The 23,226-nt window shown below is 36.9% G+C and overlaps 2 protein-coding genes across 2 annotated transcripts; one reads left to right on the forward strand and one right to left on the reverse strand.

Annotated features, from left to right (window-relative positions):
- Window positions 1–7,655: 7,655 nt before the first annotated feature.
- On the forward strand, window positions 7,656–8,153 carry LOC137838833 (uncharacterized). The gene has a single exon (XM_068648054.1). The coding sequence runs from the start codon at window positions 7,656–7,658 to the stop codon at window positions 8,151–8,153; it is 498 nt and encodes a 165-aa protein (XP_068504155.1).
- A 5,989-nt stretch (window positions 8,154–14,142) lies between these two features.
- LOC137838835 (uncharacterized) lies at window positions 14,143–16,521 on the reverse strand. The gene is made up of 2 exons (XM_068648055.1): window positions 15,669–16,521; window positions 14,143–15,104 (listed from the first exon to the last, which is right to left on the reverse strand). Exons 1-2 carry the CDS (start codon window positions 16,519–16,521, stop codon window positions 14,143–14,145), a joined length of 1,815 nt encoding a protein of 604 aa, XP_068504156.1.
- Window positions 16,522–23,226: the final 6,705 nt, after the last annotated feature.

The raw sequence follows: 23,226 nt of genomic DNA on the forward strand, positions 1-23,226 counted from the left end.
CTTAACCAATATTGAAGTAAATATAATGTATTTGTATCGGTACGGGGAAGATCGACACTCGGTCTTCTTGGCCGAGTCCCACCTGTCTGCCAGAGATCTGGTCTACCTGACCGAGACCAGGGGAACCTGGCCAAAACCTGAGAAACTTGGCCGAGGCGACCGAGACCAGGGAAGCCTGGCCGAGACCTGAGAGACTTTTCCAAGACCACGGAAGATTGGCCGAAACAAGGGGAATCGCCATGGTCGGCCTGGTCGACCGACCCATACTACCGTTAACGCTCAAACCAAGGTCAGTGAAGCTAATCCATCATTAAGGATTAGGTAATGTAACCCTAAGCGAGATTTACTCTGCTAATCAGGCCCAATAAGGTAAACCCATTAAAATAATATAAATAGCACACATCCCAAAGAGAAAGGTATGTCATTTATTACTGTAAACCTACCTGAGTATCTATCATCCGCTTTAATGACTTGAGCGTCAGAGTGCCTCCACAGGTACCCCCATTCGGTGTTCACCCGAGACCGAGAGCCGAAGGAGAAGCACGAAGACGAGAGGAACCCCAATTCATCACCCAACAATCTGCCCGACCGAAGAAAGTAGACGAAGACTTCAATAGTTCTCTAGGTCTCATCTCTTTAGTAGGAACAATTATTATTGAGAGAAAGAAGACTATTTCACTAAAATTGTATAAAAATAATATACATTTATTGTTATTCTTAATTTATATGTAAAAATAAGGACATAGGGAGTAACTAACAAACACAAGAAACTAACACAGTTACACAGGTACACGCTGATACTTACACAGGTACACATGCTGATGTAACTAAGCAACCAATCTAACTAATTATATCAATAAACTCAAGTACATATGTTGTAACATTAGCAGAAAGGGTTTTAACATAGATGCAACAACTTAACTCAAAAGGTATGTAAGTAAATTTATGTTATTTATTTTTTCTTATACTTGCTCTTTTGTACAATTTCACTTCTCACAAAAGCTCTTTTTGAGAATAGACAGTAGAGAAAAATTGACTAGATATTTTTGCTTGTATATTGTTGATGATGTTGATTTATATCTAATTAATGTGAAACTTTACATGTGGAAAGAGAAATTTTTATACAAATATGATAAATGAAAATCTGTATACTATATTAAACTTCTTTCCTTATGTGTTAATCTTTGCAAGAATAGAATTATGACAGATTTCCTTCTCATTGTTTGTCCCATTCAATGTCCAAGTTTATTACACTGTGAATCCAGCTTCATTCTTAGTCATATTTGTGTCATATGGTGTGAGACAGCATTATTGATATATATTACAAAATAATATAGATGATCAATTACTCAACAAGATGGTCTAAAAGACAAGGAATCATGAATGATAATGCAAAAAAGTTGCCTTAGCAAGCTGTACTGCAAAAATGGCCTAAAGTCCTGGCCACATCAACTTTGCCAACAAAATCTTGCAATGACTAATGAGTCATAAAAGTCTCTAACTGCGGAAAATGTTTGATATCAAAAGGCATAAAACCCCAAAAAACTTGCTAAACCAGAACACATTAGTTTAAAGCAAAGCACAAAAAGTTGAAAGATGTGTTATGAGAGTGAGAGTGAGAGTGAGGTCATTCCACTCTGCAACTGATATGATAAAAGATTAGAAGATACCCTGGTTTTGGTACAACTTCTTTTTTCCACTTCTCTTCTTTAAAGTACGGAAGAATCTGAAAATGTTGGGAAGGACCAATAAAGCTTTGTGACCCTTGGCTATCAGGAATCAGCAATTTATGAGCATAAAAACTGTGCAATTGTCAGCCAAAGTAAAACATCCTTTGGTGAATGGATATCCTTAGCATAACCCAAGCGCATATGCCAATGTTTCAGTGGTTTATTCCATCTTCTTTGCTATAAATATAGACTGCTCAAGTGTCACAAACACAAACCAGAGACAATTCAAGACACAAGCACCAATTCAAGGTCAAAACTTAAGCAAATCAGTTATAGGGCACCTCTCTCCTGGCAGGTGAAGGGTCACCCTTTTTGCAGCTTCCAAAAGTCAGTGGCAATAACTTGCCAAAGGAGAGTTGCCCTGTGGCTGTTTTAGCTTAATCACATACAGTGGTGGCAGATAAAAGGTAATCAAAGTTTAATTAATGGAAATGCATCTCATTGGTTTTAGTCTCTTGCATCTTAGTTAGTTTAAGGGAAGTTTTGTTTTTTTCTTTTTCATTACATTTCATTGTGAAAATGTCAGTTTTCCATCAATGTGCTTGAGATATTTTTAGTTTATCAACAAAGAAGCAAAATCTACCTCTTTAAACCTATGAAAAATAACAATTTGATGTAACTAGCTGAGTATTTTTACATTTTGGAAAAATTATGTTTGTCTGTCTTATGTTTGCCTTTACTATGTTCTGCTGCATGCATGCTCTTTGTCTGGTGATTATTGGAGAAACCAATCTTTCTGTTCTTACCTTTTAGCATTTAAAATTACCAAATACAAATAATTTTGATCCTTATTTTATATTTTTAACCACTAAACTGACTGAAGTATACTAATTTCTAGTAGTACAATGAGATTTTTATAATTTCCCAGACTAAATTGGTCAAATATGAATGAAAAACATTAATTTATCCACTTCCAACATACTTCACCTCTTAATACACAAACTCCTCTTGTTCCTGCACAAGCATCTATGATTCTATCACAACTTGTACCAGCTCTGACAGTGGCACCACAAATGTAGAAAAAAAGATCTCATTTGTTTAATTCAAGAGCAATGGTAGGAAAATGTGTGCACCAACTCTAATGTGGTAGCACCTCACAGTTCACACAGAACCTCTGAAATGCTGAATACAGAACTTTAATAGAGAGAGATCAAAGTTCTGGAATCACTAACAAAGTATAGTTTTATACATAAATGGTTTAAATAAATGATTTATTTGGATTGTTTGAAGGGAAATAAAAGGGAAATTTAAAGAAAGTCCCACACATTTCTTCTCTTTTCTAATATGAGATGGATGTTATCTCATTTGGATAAACTTTTTGGTTAATACTTGGAAAGAAATATGAGTTAATTTTTTTAAAACAAGTTAAAATAATTTATTTTAGATAAGTTAAGTCTGAAAAAATAAAGTATACAATTTAATTTATGATAAAAGGTCTATTTTTTTCTATAAATACTTATGAATGACTTTATTCAAACTTAACAGTAATTCTTATACTTCGTCTTTAAAAAAACTACATAATGAAATAACAATATTATTTTATGTTATTTTTCTCTGATTCAAATTTGATTAAAAAAGTCTCTATTTTTTTTTTCAAATTCCCATGGACAAAATTGCTCAACTAGCTAGAATCTTTACATAATTAAATTCCAATCCATGCTTCTTTGATTAATTTGCTGCCATTTTTTCTAAATAAAAAAACACATCCTTTTAATTTGAAATCTTGTTAATACATCTTTTAAACATATTTTTTAATATATCAAAGAAATGTCATGAGATTTAGTTGCGTATACTAATAACAGTTCCAAACCAATCTTTTCAAGACTATTAATCATAAAAATGAATTTAGTTTCTCGGATTAGCAGCATTCATTTGGTACCTCGAATAGATTAATCTCTCACCCAATAAATTGGAAGATAATCAAAATTGAGTATTAAATGAAGAATAATTCTTATATTAACTAATTATTGTAATTGATTTAAACTCAATCTTAAAGATATTTTTTTATTAACAAAGAATCAATTGAATTAAAAGGAATACTTAAGAATGTGTCAACCCTACACAAAATTCTCGTCCTTTTCATCTCTCTTTTCTATCTCTTACTCGAACTAACACTACTAACAACCAATACAATACAGATACGCCTACCTATTAAATACATATTAAACCATCCCCTCACTTATGACCACACATAACATAATGTTGCATTTAAAAGCATCAAAACCATAGCTATTGTGTTGCCCCTACCATTGGTTTTCGGATTGTTTAGTGTATATATAGATCCTTTTAGCATCAACATTTGAACATCTTTGCATACCAATAATTCAGCTTCAGACTTATATCAAACATTGCACTTGTATGTATGCTCATGCAGCTAAGCTCCTGCACCTGCAAATGTTGGTTCAACACATTAGCACAGCAACAGAAAATGTTTCCTTCAACACATATTCCTCCTTATGAACCACCTTGTTGAAGCATTAAAAACATAACTATACTCTTTTAAGTATAGCATGTCCTTAAGTTCACACATCATGTACCATATATCACTCACTTGCTCCTTCTTTTGCCTTAGCCAGTAAAAAATCTGCAACAACCAAGATACTAAGAGATCTGCTTCAGTAGTTGCTGCAACGTCCATTACTTACTAGAGCTCCATTCTAATTTCATAAAGCATTGATAGTGATTTTGCTCCACACAGAACAAGATCAGGTACCATCCTCTTCCTTTTCAACCCAAGCTTGGAAACCATCGTACTAAAAATGGATTGAGGAAGGACTTTGGTGAAAATGTCTACAGGTTGCTCAGAACCCTTGATGGGGAGCAAATGAAATAATCCAGCTTGTAGTTTTTCTCTAACGACGTGGCAATCTATTTCGATATGGTTTGTGCGTTCGTGAAAAACAGGATTTGAAGCAATGTGTCAGACAACTTGATTGTCGCAAAACAGGTTGGCACTTTGTTGAATATTGATCCAGAGATCTTGTAGAAGAAAAGTGAGCCATTGAATTTCACATGCAATGGTAGCAAGAGCTTGATATTCAGCTTCGGACGAAGAACGTGAAACAATACTTTGTTTTTTTGTTTTCCATGAAATCAAGGATGATCCAAGATATATGCAGTAGCAAGTACTAGACCTTTGTGTAATGGCACAAAAGGCCCAATCTGAATCGCTAAAAGCCTTCAATTGAATGTCAGAATCGCAAGAGAAAAAATACCTTGAGCAGGAGAATTCTTTATGTATCTCAAAATACGATTGATAGCGTTGTGATAATTAACAGTAGGGAACTGTGTAAATTGACTTAAAAATTGGACAGGAAAATTTATGTCAGGTCTTGTGTTGGTTAGATACAACAACCTCCCAATAATTCTGCGATAAGCTTCTGTCTCATAAGTACATTTGTCTTGTTTAAACATGAGCTTCGTATCCTTTGTCATAGGGGTAGAACTAGGTCTAGCAGCAAGCATTCCTGAGTCAGCCAAGATGTCCAGAGCATACTTTCTCTGACCAACATGTATCCCCTTGCTTGTTTGTGTTACTTCTAAGCCAATGAAGAAATTTAGTGGCCCAAGATTCTTGATCTTGAATTTCTCATCGAGAAGGATTTTAACAACATTCATTTCATTGAGATTGTCTCTGGCAAGAATGATGTCATCTACATATATCAGAAGAGCAATAAAAGATATATTAGACCTTTTTGTGAAAAGAGAGTGATATGAAGAATATTGAATAATATTGAGATTATGCAGAAAAGAAGGTAGTTTTGCATACCACTGTTGGTTGGCTTGTTTCAAGCCATATAATGACTTGTTAAGACGACACACTTGGTTTGGTTTCTCAACATATAAACCTTGAGGCAAAGTCATGTAGACTTCTTCATTCAAATCATCGTGGAGGAAAACATTATTTACGTCCAATTGTTCCAAAAACCAATTTTTAGCAGCAGCAACTGCTATGAGCAAACATACTGTGTTCATTTTGGCAACAGGGGAATAAGTGTCAAAGTAATCTAGACTTTCAAGCTGGGTGTATCCTTTAGCAACAAGACGTGCTTTGTGTCGCTCAACATCACCATTAGCATTAAACTTCAACTTATAGATCCATTTGCAACCTCTGGGAGTTTTTCTTGCAAAAAGATCAATGATGGACCAAGTCTGATTGTTCTTTAAGGCGTCAATCTCGATATTCTGGTATGTTGACAACTTCCTAAAAAATTACGAGACTTAGTGTAAGATGAAACAACAGAAATGAATCGTAAGTGATTTTGAGATAGAAAATTGTATGGAAGAACAAAGCTTATAGGAAACTTAACTTGATTGTGTTTATTTTATATAATATATTTTATCACAAGGGTTTTGTTCCTACTAGGGAGATGGGACCTAGAGAACTATTGAAGGGCTTCGTCTTCTTCCTCTCTTTCAAGCAGATCGTTGGGGGCTTCACTGTGGTCCTGCAATCCTTCATGCTATTACTTCGGCTCTCGGTCTCTCAATCTCAGGTGAATGCCAAATGGGGGAGGTACCTGCAGAAGGCACTCCGATGCTCAAGTCAGTAAATAGGGTATTCGGCACTCGGGGGTGTAAGTGATAATGACGTACCTTTCTTCTTGGAATGTGTGCTATTTATATTATTTTAATGGGCTTACCTCATTTGGCCTGATTAGTGGAGTGGATCACGCTTATGAGCGTATTACCTAATTCTTAGTGGTGGTTTAGCTTTACTGACCTTGCTTTGAGCGTGAATGGATGAAGTGTGTCAGCCGGTTTGCCCGTTCGTGCAAGTCTCGGTCTCCTCCTCTTACTCGTCCCTCTTCTTCTCCTCTCGCTCGTTCCTCTTCTTCTTCTTCTTCTTCGTCCCCTTCTTCTGGGTCCTCTACCACCGATTCTTTGTCGGTCGGGGTGGCCGATGTGCCGCTCCAGGTAGAGATTGTTAGGGGAGATGATCCGGCCAATGTTGTTGACCGGTCCGGCTTAATGTGGCTCCCTCCTAGATTCATTCAAACACCTGAGCGTCCATTCAAGCCTTTCACCTGTTGTGTGACGTCCTACGTCTTCACCCTTCTCTTTCTTCCTTTCTTTCTTACTATACTTCTCCCCCTGCTCAACTTGTTTCTTGGCACTCCCTGATCAGTCGGTCAGGGAGTGTTCTCTTCAACTCCTTCGTTGTTTCTTATAAAAGATTCAAAGAGAGGTTTGTTACAGTTGCCATTCGGCCAAAGGCGACGACCTTTTTCTTTGAGAAGACTGGTCGGTTAAGGTTTTCTCTCTATTGGACTAACAAACCTCGTGATTTTAAGGAGTGGTTGAGGCCAGTTGGGAATGCCGATGAGTTGGAGATTCTCTCGTTCTTCGATGCGCACCCGAGAAAGCTTCCCACAAGGAAGTTGATTGGTGCCTATACCGAATCGGCGTGATGGATGGCCGTTAAGGGTATGGAACTTTACTTTTTGTTATCGATTGGGCTTATGTTTCATCTTTTAACACTTGTTCTTTTTTTGCAGAAATCATGGCCCAAGAATCTCCTGCTGGTGCCGATGTATTGGACGCCTATAAAAAACGGGCGGCCGAGAGAAAGGGGCGTCGAAGCATCAACGCACTGGAAACATTGAAGGGCTCAGCCGACCCTTCAAGCAAGTCAAAGAAGAGGTCAAGGGAGGGTAGTAACATTGTTACCACCACCCGCTCCCTTGGCTCCCTGCCGACACCTCCTCCACGTCGGGAGACAGTTGAGGTGGACTTGCCCTCACCGAACTGTGTTGCTAAGGCGGTCGCCCCTCCGGAGACAAGGCGATCCATGGAGGTCTCGATGTCACCACTGGCCCTTCTGGGGGGGATATGCAATTCTCTCGAGGGGTGCGTCTGGCGCTTCCCGAAGCCACCCAGGAGGTTATTCGGCCCATCCCCTCGTCAGACTTGCTGAGGGGCGGCATGGACATGCTTTGTCATTCGGTGGTCATGATCCAGCTGGGGTCCCAAGAACGAGACCGCCATGCCGAGGAGATATCCCGGTTGGATCATGAGTTGGTTGAGGCATCCGGTCATCTGAAGCAGTCTTTGGCTGCTATCTCCGACCTCTCGCAAAAACTGGACTTGGAGGTGGCCGAGAAGGAGAAAGCTCAGCAGGAGGCTGCTGAGGCTAGGCGCCGCTTGGCAGAGGTGGAGGCCGAAATGGCAAGGATGATGGTTGAAAACACCCAACTGAAGAAGATGGTAGAGGAGAGGGATGAGAAGCTTTCATCCTTGGCAACCAAGTTGGCTACCTTACAAGCTGTTAGGGACAAGGCCGAGGCAGAGTTGGATCGCAACTTCGACCAGACAGAGGAGTTGCTGAAGCCGAGCTTCCTTCGAGCTTTTCGTCAGGCCCATGTGCTTTATGGAGGGTCGTCGGCCTCTGCTACCTTTGATCTTGACAACGAAGTATACTAGGGTCAGATTATGCCAATTGCCGAGATGAAGGCTTTGGCGAGGCAGTAGTTTGGTCCGACCGAAGGCCATGAAGACTAGTTTCGCTTTCGGTCTGGTTGTGGCTTTTTTGCTTTTTAATCTCTCTCCTCCGAGGTCGGGGTGTGGCCTCCCCCTTTTGCTATTATCAATATATCGACCGCTTCTTTTACATTGTGTACTCGGTCTTGATGAATTTAAACAAAATTTCACAAGTTAAAATATCAGGCTTTACGTTGAGTGGGCGATCGGCCTTTAATGCAAATCTTTAATCGAACAAGTTGAATGGGTGATCGGCCTTTAATGTGATTCTTTAATCGAACAAGTTGAATAGACGGTCGACCATTAATACGAGTCTTTTAATCGAACAAGTTGAATGGACGATCGACCTTTAATGTGATTCTTTAATAAACAAGTTGAATAGGTTGTCGGTCATTAATACGAGTCTTTTAATCGAACAAGTTGAATGAGCGATCGGCCTCTTGTTAATCAATACTTTAATTTTAAGTTTATTCTTATTCTTATTATTAACATTTTATTAGAGAATTGAGATCGGGTTCTACGCGTACAAACAAAACATATTATTCTTATAATTATTATTATTATAAATATTATTATTATTAATATTAATAATAATATTAATAACAATAATATTATCATTATTATTAATAATAATACTATTTATAATATTAATAAAAATAATAATAATAATAATAATAATAATAAAATTAATATTGTTTATAATAATACTAATTATAATAAAAATCTCTCAATAATAACTACATCATCAATAAATTAGTTACAATAGACTTAATTTTTTAAAACTAACCTTAAATCAAATTCTAGATTAGATTAACTCTCTTTATCTAAAAATGTTTTGTTTATTAAGAAAGTTGACTCTTAATAAGGAAATGAGTTTTTAGATTGTCGTGATAGACAAAACTAACAAACAAAGACATCACTATAAACTATGATTATCAAAGATTTGTTTTTTCCCAACTAATCATACTTGCGAAAACTCACAAACCACATGCATGAAAACGAGGAAATAAAAGACTTGAAAACCAAAGATAACATAAAAGTTATTTATCAATAATCGAAACTTGTTTTGATCTCAAGTTCGTTGTTGAGATAATATCACTAGGGTCAATCATCACATCCGAAGTATTGTTCGCTTTGAGAATCGAAACTCCGTCACAGTTTTGTCCTTAAAAGGATATCTCAAGCATGAAACTCATTGTTCCATATATCATCTAATACAATGAGGAAACTTCTCCCATGTAATATCTCCTTTAATTTGATTTGGAGCATATTCAAATATGTTATATCACAATGACTGACAGTCACACATTTATAAATTTTCTTTGTGATCTTCAATACATCTTGTCTATGTGAGATGTACACCCATGATCTTACATAGAAATAATCCTTAACCTACTCATCACTGAACAAAATTCGAGCAAGGGTGTTTTTTCCAATTCCCAGCTCACCAACAATGGCAAGTATAGGAATTACTTTTTTCCTTGTTTAGATTGTCTTATAATAAGAATTCTTCTAAAATTCTTTCTTTTTCAAACTCTCTCTCATATACTTCAGATTCATCAACCAAAGAACTCGTGGGAACAAACAAGGTGGGCAACTCGTCTATAATATTTACAAGACAAAACATATCTTTTTGTTAGACTAACTGTTCAAGCTGATCTACCATTTCGAGCATCCTTGAGTGTATCCCATTTGGATTTAAAGAAGAGAACACATTGTTGAACCAGTTAGACTCGAATTTCATCTCATATAATATTTCGTCTACATCATACATGATATGTTTTAGATTTCCAAGCCAACTACTCACGAATGCATCAACCAATCCTTTTTCTTTGGCGTCATTTACAACTCATTTCAAGCTTAGTAATAACATTTTCAATCTGCGCATCAGTCTAAACTCCACAGAATCAACATTCACCAACTACCAACATTTTAAAAAGGTTTAATTTGGTCCTTCCGTTATGTTTTCCCCAACTACGTTAATTGTTGATGACATGACACACATAGTGGTATTGATTTGCACACATGGACTGAATGAAACTTTAGGGTTTGGAAATTGAAAAAAGAAAATTGAGGGAGAGGGAGGCAGAGGCGGCGACAACTGTGGTGGTGGAGACAAGGGGAAAGGGGGCCAGCGACGACTATGTTTCCTTAATGTCTATCCAGACTCGCATACATCCATCCACTTTATCCCAATTAGACCACATTGATCAAAGTTTCCATAAAGTTAAACCAAACTTGTCAGCTTTGGCTCTTCGGCAATAGAATAAGTGTAATGCACCAAGTTATCCAGAGAGAATATCCTTTTCCCTGCAATAAATCTTCCCCAAGAGAAAATAAATTAAAGATACTACAAAGTGGGAAACTAAAGAAAAACAAAAAATAAATAAACCCACCCCCAATCAAAAAAGGTAAATTGAGAATAAGAAAAGCACACATCTTTGTAGAGACTCAGATCTGCTGAAGAAGAAATTTGAGAATCACAGGCAATAAACGCAAGTGGGTATGTTTTATTCACACAAAAGGCTCGAATCCAACAAGATCAAGACAGAGCAAGGAGAATATGGAGAGGGGAAACAACATTTGGTGTAACTAGTGAGAGAAACCACGTTCTGGCGACGCTTCCTAGTCGTCGCCCCTCTTTTGGCTCCACCACCACAGTCGTCACTGTCTCCGCCTCCATCTCCCTCTCCCTCAATCTTCTTTTTCCAATTTCCAAACCCTAAAATTTCATTAAGTCCACGTATGCAAACTAATGTCAATGTCAATGTGTGCGTCATGTCATCAACAGTTAACTTTTTTGTGGAAACTTAATGGGAAAAACCAAATTGTTGGTGGAAACTTAAGGGAAAAGACCAAATTAAACCTTTTTAAAAAACCTTGGAACCAAATTGATTTTTTTAAAAACCACTATATTAAATTGAATATTAACCCCAAATGTAAGGACAAAAAGATAATTATACCTATTTTGTATTATTAATAAAGTATGACAAATATATAAGTTATTTTTTTAGGTCTTGTAAAATAAATAAATAATATAATATGATTGAATGTAGTTTTGTAATACTATGTAAATGGTCTACACGTTACACAGAAAAAAAAAATAGCCGCAATTTTAAAATAAGTTTACCTTTTATAAGTTTGTAGTAAAAAACTAATATAGAAAATCAACCTTCTATATTGTTATAAAAGAAAAAAATTGTTATTGTGTACAAAAGTTGCAATTTGCAAAGTAGATTAAGAAAATATGATACTTTATATTTGTTCTTATTGAGGATGAGTTGTCATTCTTTTGAGATGTATGTGAATATGGTAAGAATCTCTGAGTTGTTTCATCGAGTGGTGATACACATGTAAAATAATCTTTGATACTCAAGTCAGTAGTACAGATTTGTATGTGAGTAAATGAATAATAAGATGGATTTATTGAGAGAATGAAGATATTTATAGACTCATGTACTTAAGTAGAGGCCCAGTAAAATGACTACTTTATCGTAACCATTTAGGTCTTGTTATTCCTTATGTGTATCCTATTATTGAGGTGACTTAATAATTAGTTGACAGTTAAGATCGAACTCTAAGTGATGTGCGCAATTACTACCGACCTATAAGGTGAACTGCTCATAACTGTTTTACAATGCGTTTGGATTAAGGGGTGCATTGTTCACGCGGACGGGTGTGAGAGTGCAACTCATGTTTGTTTCAACAGATACATGAAGGAGAAGGGGTGTCGAAAAGAGAAGATGGGTATTTTTTGTGTCTCTCATTGACGAAGGGAAAATTCTATGAAGAAGAGAAAGTCACATGGACTCGTACACACTTACCCTCAATATATACTAAAAGATAACTAAAATCATTTAATTTTTTTTAATTTTATTTCAAATAAATTGTACATATCCAAATAAATAATAATAATAATAATATTTATATTATTAATACTAATAATACAAATATTAAAATAATAATAATATAAAATTATAAATAGTAATATTAATTAAAATAAAATTTTAAAATAATGATAATAAATGTAAATCAAATAATTTTAATAAATAATAATAATATTTTTATTTTATTTTATTTATATTAAATATTAATAATGTTATTAATAATAATAAAAATAAATATAATTATTTATATAAAAATAAAATTTTATAATAATAAATAATATTAATTAATTAAAATACTTAATTAATTTTTTTATATATTAAATAAATTTGTAAATTTTAATTTTTTTTCAATCACACACATCATATTATTTATAATTTTTTTATGAAAAAAGTTTATGTTCTAAAAATGTAAGGGACTTGTATTTTTTTATATAAAATTTTAGTTAAATTAACTTTTACAAAATATTTCATATTTTATTATTTAAATATTTTAAGGACGATGGTAAATTTGTAAACTTAAATTTTACACATTTAAAAAAATTAAAATTTTCTCACACCCATCACATCATTTACAAACTTCAATAAACTTTTTTCACACATACACTCTAACATACCACAATCCAAACACACTTAACTTTCTTCAGACTTTCTTCTCAAATCTTCACATTTCCACTCTTCCACACTCTCGACTTTTCACTCTTCAATCCGAACAAAACATTAATGATTTTCATTCCAGACATGATGTATTAAGAAACTCTTTATTTAGGTACTAGGTAGTACAACAATATTTTTTTTTTATCAGCAATGAATAAATTAAATAAAACGGGATACTTCAGGGGTATTCTAACCCTTTTACAAAAACACTATTAGGCCCTCCTATGCTTGAAACCCAAACATTATGACTTTAAGCCATAAGAGCAAAAAAAGTCAACCTGCAGAAGCAATCTAAAAAAGACCAAACTATAAATTAAAACTGTGAGAAATCTTCTGGATGGTGTATAACCAACACCAGAGAGCTATTATAATAATAGCTTATGCACCAACCACCCCATGCTAGCAGCAGGACGACACCTTGCTCTCTTTGGTTCAATCCAAAAGACAGACATTAGGAGCTTTTACTTCCCTGTATATTGCACTCTGCCTCCACACAGCTGCTCCAATTTGTTACGGTAACCCCTATTATATGCCTAACTTCATTTGCTGCCTCTCCTAATGTGAGTAAGTTTGCTCTAGCAACCTTGGAAAAGAGCTACCTCAACTGCCATCAAGTTTATCTATAACAACAGCAACCACTGAGTTAATTGGGAGCTCTAGATCTTCAACGTGTAGCACCCTACGTCCCTGCAGTTTGATCCAGCTACATCCATCACAACCAGTTGTAGCAGGTTTGCAGAAAGGCTCCCCCTAGCAGCACCAAGAGGCATCAAGAGCGCCCAACCTTGTATTAGGCACCATTCAGCAGCTCCAATGAAAACCTTTTACCTTCTGAAGCTTGATCATAACATCTTGAGAATATTCCATCAGTCTTCACGGTCTACTTGAAATTCAAGCCCAATTTCCATGTAGCCTCTACTTAATACTACTTCCAAACAACAAGCCTTTAATTCCTCCAGCACATCATAAGCCTTGCCTTCCATGGACCATAACGGCACAAACCTCTTCTTGAACAAAGATGTTTTTACTTCTTTCTCCAGAGCTAGGTTCTTACATCATATCCACCTTCTGTATTCAATTAAAGAGCTTGGTTCCCTTCAACCACGTTTATGGATACAGCAGGTTACCATCTATGCTACAACAGATTAAAACAACATCCCCCTATCCTTTCCATCCCATGATCACAGAAGGAAACCAACAAACCAACAGATCCAGCACACCCAACACAACAGTGTTAACAGCACCGACTGAACAACAGGCCAACAGCACTAACAACCACCTAGTCATCCAGCAACTCCACCCAGGACCAGTGAACCAACACTACCATAGATCTACTCCCTGTGTTTGAAAAAATCCGTAAGCAATCCAACTGGGAGCAGAGTGTAACTCCACTATCCTATGCTTTTTAAGCAATCCAACAGGTTGAGTAACCAATCAGAAAACGAATGAGAGTTATGAGAAGTTCTATACTTCATCCACAACCACGACTTAAGCTGTGCCATTTGCAGAATCTCTTCAACATCAACTACATCTTGTTTAAAAATAATCGCATTTCTTTGGTCCCAAATACACCTCACAATGGCAGCCCAAATACCTTTTAAGACCAGATTTTGGTTGAAGCTAAATTGAGGTAAATGGAAACTCAGAAAGTGATCTTTAAGGTCATTTTGTTGAACTAGCGTGATGCCTAACCATTTAAGACATAAGAACCAGACCTGTTGTGCATAAATGCATTCTAGGAACAAATGCTGACACGTTTCCTCCTTCACTTCACATAGAACGCAAGCTAGAGAACTCAGTTGTACTCCTCTTCTATTCAGCCCCTCCCTGGTTGGGATCCTATTTATTAAAGCCCTCCAAGAAGTTGACAAAATGTCGGGGAACGCTTTAGCTTTCCAAAGGTATTCGAAAGTTGCATGATAGGTACCCCCACATCCAACAAGTAAACTTTTATAAGCTGCATTGACTGAATACCTTTCCAGATTCTCTTCCCCCCAAACTCTAACATCATCCTTGTTTTGCTTTACATCAGCCCCCCCTAAGTGTTGAGAAAAAAATTCTTCCAACTTCGACTCCCATTCGAATATGTCACGACTCCATCCTAACCTCCACTTCCAATCCAAGCCTTCCCACATCCCAACATCTTCAACTTTTTGCTCCTTGTTTGCCGATAGAGAATACAATCTAGGGAATAAGGATTTAAGGGTTGTGTCTCCAATCCACACATCTTCCCAAAATCTAACCTTATCTCCCCTACCTAATACCCAGTGAACCTCCTTTTGGAACCAGCCTTCTCCACCTCCCTCCTTACACACCTTTACTAGATCTCTCCACCACCAAGATTGATATTTTACTGGTAAATGAGAACAAACAAGCTCCCCCCATACTTGGATTCTAACACCTCCTTCCACTTCCCCTCATCTTCAGACAAAAACCTCCATCTCCACTTTGCAAGGAGTGCAACATTAAATTTTTTAATATCTTTTAGTCCCAACCCTCCCTCCTCCTTTAGTTTACACAAGTCCTCCCAACTTACCCATGCAATGGGTCTCCTTTCCTTACCCCAGCCCCACAAGAACCTCCTCTGAATACTGATAATGCTTTTATAGATAGACTCTGGCACTTTGAAGATTGATAGATAAAAGAGTGGTATTGTAGTGAGAACGGACTTAATGACACACATCCTTCCTGCCAAAGATAAGAACCGCCCCTCCCACAGACTTAACCTTGCTTTGAGCTTGCTTAGAACAGGATCCCAAAACGATTTCTTCCTTGGATTCCCTCCCACTTCTAATCCCAGGTATTTGAAGGGTATACCCATCAGATTACAATTCAAAAACTTGGAATAATAAAAAAAGCTTATTTGACTGCACATTCACACCAGCTAGCCTTGATTTGTGAAAGTTGATCTTCAAACCTGAAGCTATTTCAAACCCCCTTAAGATGGTTTTCATTGTAACCACGTTGCTCCATGAGTCTTCGCATAGGAAAAACGTATCATCTACAAACTGGAGAAAAGACATCTCTACCTCCTTATTCCCAACCTTCACACCAGACAAGAGATTAGCTTTCAGTGCTTGTCGTACAAGTCCAGCAAGGCCTTCTGCCACTACCAAAAAGAGAAAAGGTGCCATAGGATCACCCTGCCTTAGACCTCTTGTGGGTTTAAACTCCTCTGTGGGACTCCCATTAACAAGCACCGAAACAGTAGCAGATTCCATGCAAGCTCTAATCCATTTTATCCATACACTATGGAAACCCATCTTGCTGAGCATATCATATAAGAAATCCCATCTAACTAAATCATAAGCTTTTTCAAAGTCAACCTTCAAACACAGTCCCCTCTTCCTTCTCCTTCTGATGTCCTCAATCACCTCATTTGCCACAAGCACGCTATCTGTCAAACATCTTCCTTCTAAGAAAGCTGATTGACTACCATCTATGAGATCAGGTAACACTTTCTTTAATCTCCCAGCTAAAACTTTAGAAATAACTTTATAGATGGCTCCCACTAGAGAGATGGGTCTGAACTGGTTAAGATTGCACGGGTCCCGGACTTTAGGTATAAGTGCTATGAATGAAGCATTGCACCCCTTGGGAATAGAACCTGTTTCCTGGAAGCATTCCATCGCTGCTAAAAAATCAGATTTAAGAGTATTCCAACTCTTCTTGATAAAGTTGAAGTTAAAACCATTTGGGCCTGGGCTCTTCGTACCCTCACATTGCCATACAGCCTCTTTAATTTCTTCCTCAGTGAAAGCCTCAATCATAATCCGACTTACATTTGGTAAAAGGGATTTAAACTCTATCGCATCCAGTCTCACTCCAAAGTCTTTTGTTGCTTTAAATCTGGATTCAAACAGCTTCTTAGCTTCAAACCAAACTGTACTTGGTTCCTCACACCATACACCCCCCACTTCCACACCCTTCACTTCGTTCCTTAGTCTCCTCCATCTTAGAGACGAGTGGAAGAAGCTCTTGCCTTCTGCCTTAGGAGGGATTCAATCTTTGCGTCAATCTCCCAAAGTTTCCTTACCAAGTCTGATCTGAGGTTCCTCTGACTCTCCTCTAAGCATCCTTGGTTGTCCTGGCAATCCAGATTCTCCATGTCCTGTAGCAGGGATTGTTTGGTTGAATACAGGTTCCCAAAAACATCCTTGTTCCAAATTTTTAAATCCACTTTGAGAAGTTTGAGCTTATCCTTGAGCACCTTTAGCACATTTCCTTGACCATCATAGGACCTCCACTTTTCCTCCGCCATCCCCGAAAAACCTGTCTCTAGAAACCAAGCATCAATAGATCTGAAAGGTTTGGGACCCCAATCTTTATCTACACATTTGATCATCAAAGCGCAATGATCTGAGACTTCCCTCCGTTGGACATATTGCTTACACATAGGCCAATTCTGCAGCCAATCCTCAGATACCAATACTCTGTCAATCCTGCTCTTCGCCGTACCATTTGCTTTAAACCACGTATATCTCTTCCCCACAATAGGCAAATCTAATAACAGATTTGACTCAATAAAATCATTAAAGCCCTTTATCTCACTAGAGAAACCCCCCTATTCACCCCTTTCCTTTCATTCCTACTTCTGATTGCATTAAAGTCCCCACAGAAGCACCATATTTCGATTTGAGATGCCGCTTTATAGCTTGTTAACTCCTCCCACAAAATTTTCTTCTCCTTTAAGTTGCAAGCTGCATAGACATTTACCACACAACACCTTTGAGCCGATCTCACATGGATACCCACGATAGCTATGTAACCCTTAGCCATGGCGTGACTTTCAAAGGTAAAAGCCGCTCTATGCCACATCGAAAGAAGACTACCACTGCCATTAATCCCTCCATTATGAATCCATCCAACATTGTTATCCCCCCACAACGAAAAAATCTTGATGTCCGTGACTTCTACTGTTTTTGTTTCCTGAAGGCATACAAATTCTACCTCCTCTGCAGAAAAACACCTCCTCAAATACCTTCCTTTTATTCCTCCCCCCAAACCTCTAATATTCATATTAAAAATCTTCATAAAAAACCGTTCAAGTTACCTCCTGCTATGCTTTTCATAAACTCCAGATCTTTGTCTTCCATGCACTGATATTCTTGAATCACCTCCTCTTCATCACCTCGACAGACAAGCCCAATCTGTTTTCCTTGATCCCACAAGTTGGTCGGTTTCACCCCGGTTTCATTTTCCCAAATACGATAATTGCAATACCCAATATCCCCATTAGATATAGAAATCGACAAAGAACCTTCTCGGACTATCGTAGACTTCCTTGCTTGCAATGCCTTTTCACTCAGCCTTACAGACCTCCGAGGGTGTGTACAAGGCTCAACCACGTCGCAGAGCCCTTTCATCTTTCGCCGACGAAGAGGTGTTTCACAACTTGTTCCGGAGAGCGACTCCTCTCCAGCCAGCGAACATGGCAAGTTCAAAACCGATTTCTTCTTAACATCCTTAGAAGCCTCGGGAATTTGTTCTGAAAAAGAGTGGATTCTTTGAACACTTCCTTCTAACTCAACGTTACACAGCACCCTCACTTCGCCGCCTCTATCTTCGTCTTGACCTGCAATCCTACTAACTGGGCCTTGAGCAAGTGTTTGTAGCAAGGTCTTTCTCTTTTGCGATTCAGTCAAACCAGGGACGTCCCCCGATCCTTGTTGATGATTCTCTTTCCCTTCTTGGTCCAGAGATTCTTTAATCTTTCCTCGCGCACCCTTGCATTCACCTATCCACCATGGAGATGCTGGCATTAAGTTTATTGCCTACAGTCGTGATTTCACACGCCAAGAGACTACAGCTCAACTCCGTGTTCGAAGGATGACCCACCGCTTCCCCTGCCCCTAGTTCGCAAACACCCTTACTTCCCAAGTGGGCTTGTTGGCAGCTTTGCTTGGAGTGGGCCTCAGATGAGATGGGCTTGTTATTCAAATTGCTTGACACCTCCACTTCCTCTACTAAGACAACCTCAGAATTTTGAAATGTGGCACCAGCAAAAGAGACTTTTTGATTTGCTGATAAAACTGACCCAGCAGCAGATACAAACGGCTTACTCAATTCCTTTCTTAGGAAAGGATAAATCCTCTTTTTCTGACAGCCCTCCAGACGACCCGAACATTCCTTTTCCTGTGTTTCCTCTATCCTTGCCATTGATCCGCCCCTTCCTCCACCGCTGGACATCTCCGGCCAGCTCCTATTCACTCCTTCTTCCCCTCCTTCACGTTTACCTGAGTCAGCAGAGAAAAAAGTTTTTTCAACAAAAGTTTCTGTTGAGGAGACACTATCCGATGAGCTTTCATGATAAGCATAACACTTGCACATGGGTTTATCTCCTACATTTATTGCCGCTTCCTCCATAATGTTAATGTTGTACACTACACCATTAATCCGAAACTCCTTAGACACCTTTGCCTTTGCTGACTGAAGCAAGCGCACCCGAAGCCGTGCATAATCCAGTCGCTCCCATGCCAACGTGACTTCGTCCACTTCCACCAACGTTGCAACTTCCCCTACTACTTTCGAAAAACACTCCTTACTCCACAGGGATAGAGGCAGTCCATAACACTTGACCCATACTATTTTGTAACCTGTTATGCATGGTTTAATATCTTTAAAACAACTCTCAAACCACTCCTTATTGAGCTTAACTATGTCTTCCATCCGTTCTTCTGTTTTAGGAGTCAAAAGGATGAGGTTATCCCCCAAGGATCTTGCCTTAAACATACTCATGCCTCCCTTAAAGCATTCTTCCTGTAGAAGCTCGAAGTTGAGCTCGTTTGACAACCAACCAACCAAACTATTCGTCATCCAAGGAAGAGTTAGCGCTTTCGTCATAAAGCTCGGTCCATTCCAAAGTTCATGAGAACGCTTTCTGACCGCATCTGCATATGACTTAGAGACATCGTCGTTTGTATGACTTACGTTTCCTCTTTTTTTCCTCCAGACCTCCTTTCCCTTCCTCAGCACCTTCGGGAAGACCTCCCCACCGTTTCTTACCCCAGTAAACACCTTAGCTTCGTCACCTTTACGTCCATACCTATCTCTCTGGTACCTTGGCAGATTTACGTACAGCTTCCTACTACTAATGTAGAAGCTGTCAAGCTCCCTTTCCAACCTCACTGCATTTTCGACATTGAAGAACCTAACAAAACCAAATCTTCTGTCCCACCGATTCAGCCTCCTTGGTATGAACACTTCTTTAATCCTTCCCCATCTCTGGAACACCTTTAGCATCTCATATTTACCATGGCTATCTGGAAAATTTGAGAAAAAGAACGTTGTGGACGAATGAGATGAAAGATAACTTTTGTGTTCTGCCAATCTCCTTCCATAGTTCTCCCCCTCCGTTCCTCTCCCTAGATTTTCTCATCCCTCGGACTTGCTGTCAACAATGTTGCATCCACACATGTTTAATTGTAAGGTTTAAAAAACTATTAGGGAAGATACAAAATTGTGAGTCTGACAGTGAACAAGAGGTGGGGTTCACATGTGAGACGCGTAATTTTGTTGTCTTGTGGGGTTCATAATTTCTAAGGGGAGGGATAACTGGGTAAGGGTTAAGTGGAAATAGAAAAAGGCAAAGAAGCACGGGTAGTACAGCAATATTGATTAATTTCACTTATTAAATGTAAAATAGCTTATATTAAAAATAATTTTGTTACCATTGATACTTTAAATAAATAAATTGGTTGTCCCCTTCTATGATATGGAAGTGACATAAATGCCTTATTAAATAAAGTTGCCATAATTTATGTCTGGAAAACTTTGTTGAAACTTTGTAGGCTATGTTAATGAGTACTATATATTTTAAACCTCAGTTATATAAGCTTTATTTCATTTCGAAAAATGATTAATTAATCATATAAAAGTTAACTTTTGGTTTATAAAATAAAACGATGATTTTAAAGGATTCATATGTACCTTAATTATTAGTCAAAGGGGCACTTTAAACTGCCTTTTAACTCTCTAACCTTTTTCAAATTTGAGAAAACTCTTAATTTAGTATTTTGTGTGTGATCATTAACCTTAAGATGTTCTTTTAAAATTGTATTGTTAACATAGTTACAAAGTTTGATCATCAAACTTGTACCTTAAAATTTAAATATCATCCTATTGATCATTTCAAAAATTTCATCACTTCAAACATCTAATCTATCATTAAAATAGTCTCTCAAAATTTTAAAATTTGTCATTATAATAATATATTCAAAGGATTAAAATGGTGGTAAAGGAAATTTGAAGATTAATATAGTGATAGACTATTATATTTTAAAAAGAAAACATCTACACTTTTTCCAAAATCCTTATGAAAGATTAATATGATGACAAAAGGAATACTTCAGAAACTAATATGATAACAAATTAAATTTACATGAAATTATCCAATTTTTAAAGTATAATGACTAGTTGTTCATAAAACACTGGTATATAATTCATCCAACAACGTACCTAATTTGGATTCTTAATTTTTTTCTTAATTTTTTTTTTTCAAAACAAAAGCCACTAGTACAAAATATGAAAACAACGACCCTTTATTTAGTGCGGCTTTGCGCTTAAACGCATTTGTAAAAAACGCGGTGACATTTTTTAAATTAAATTGATTTACAAATGCGGTTTTAGGGTAAGACCGCATTTGTAAATCAATTAAAATAAGGTTGTACCTTCTGCACATGTTACGGCGTGGAGGGTGTTGGAAAATAAGTTGGCTACTAAGGCTAACTTGAAAAAACGTGGGATCACGGTGGTAAGTTCTGTGTGTAGTCTTTGCGGGGTGGAGGAGGAATCTAACACTCATCTGTTCTTTGAGTGTAGTTTTGCGTGGCGAGTGTGGAACCTTTGTTGTGCTTGGTTGGGCGTGCAAAGTGTGTTTCATAATCTTCCACTGCAAAATTTCTCTCAGTTTAGGTTGAGTAACGTGTCTGTTTCGGTAAATGAGGTTTGGGGAGTGATTTGGATCGCGGTCGTCAACGAAATCTGGAAACATAGAAACAGAGTAATTTTTAGAGGGGGTGTAATAGATGTATTGGAAGTATTCGCGTTGGTGCAACTAAAGGCATGGGCTTGGGTTACTTCCAAGTCGCAGGATGCTATCTTTTCCTTCTCTGACTGGTGTGTTGATCCTTTGGTCTGTATGAAGATGATGTTTTGATGTCTTATTTGGGTATAAGAGTGAGGGTTGTTGGCGGTTCTTTTCGGTTTTATTTAAGTTCTTAGGAGTTGGCGGGGTGTGTGTTGTGAACAAGGTTAAAGGTCGTGTGTTTTGTATAAGGGTTGGGTCACCCCTAAAGTGACTCACATTTATTCATTGTTTATTGCTGATAAAAAAAAAAACAAATGCGATCTTTACTAAGACCGCATTTGTAAATCATTCTGTTGTAAATAGTGATTTATGAATGCGGTTTTTACCAAGACCGCATTCATAAATCCTAAACCCCAAACCCACTCCCTAATTCAGAATAATATACAAATGCGGTTACCTAAAATAACCGCATTTGTAAATGTGATTTAAGAATGCGGTCCTATGACCGCATTTGTAAATGCCAGATTTACGAATGCGTGCTGATCAAATGCGATTCTATGACCGCATTTGTAAATTTAAAATAGCCGCATTTGTTTTACATATCACTAGTGAAATATATTATAGTAACCAAAATTCAGAATGAAGGTATTTTAAGAAATATATTATTGAGTAAAGTAAAAGAAATTAAATTTTACTTTTCTTAAAAAGAAAGGAGTTGCTTTTTTTAGTTTTATTTTATAAAATTTTAAAAATAATTTTATTTTATAAAATTTTAAAAATAATTTCATTTTAAGAAGGAAATAATACAGTAAAAAGTTTAAATCTTTTAGTTGAATAAATTTTTTACTTATTTCATTTCACACAATCTTTACTCTCTCTTTTTCTTATTCTTTTAATATGTAAAGATTTTTTTTTCTCAAATGTATATCTATAAAACATGATTTATTTAGTTTTATAGATGAATATGATCAATATAATATTCTAAAATTGATAATTAATTTTTTTTTAAAAAATATGACTTCATCAATCAAACATTATTTTAAAGTTGTAGAAATTAATACAATATTTTGGTTTGTCCCCACATCCAATAATTATTTATTTTTGTTTTTTTTTCCAATAATTGCACACACTTTTATAAAGATAACTCAAATTTATCCCCTTCTCCTCACTTCTCCATAAATATGCCTTACATTATAGTTGTCTTGCTGAATCCTTTATCTTTTCTTGTCTAATCATGGTACAGCATGACATACCTTAATAGTTCAATAATGCAAGCTTTATCCAGACAAAATAATAATAATAATTCAACCGATTGAAAATATCACTTAATATAAAAGATCAAAAGTTTATGATAAATATATGAAAATTCTTAAGTATATATGAAACAAAATTATCACAAAATTTATAATATTCTAAAAAAAATCATTAAATAACAATAAAATTTTAA

Source organism: Phaseolus vulgaris, chromosome 4 (assembly GCF_000499845.2).
Source record: "Phaseolus vulgaris cultivar G19833 chromosome 4, P. vulgaris v2.0, whole genome shotgun sequence".
In the NCBI taxonomy this organism is placed as follows: domain Eukaryota; kingdom Viridiplantae; phylum Streptophyta; class Magnoliopsida; order Fabales; family Fabaceae; genus Phaseolus; species Phaseolus vulgaris.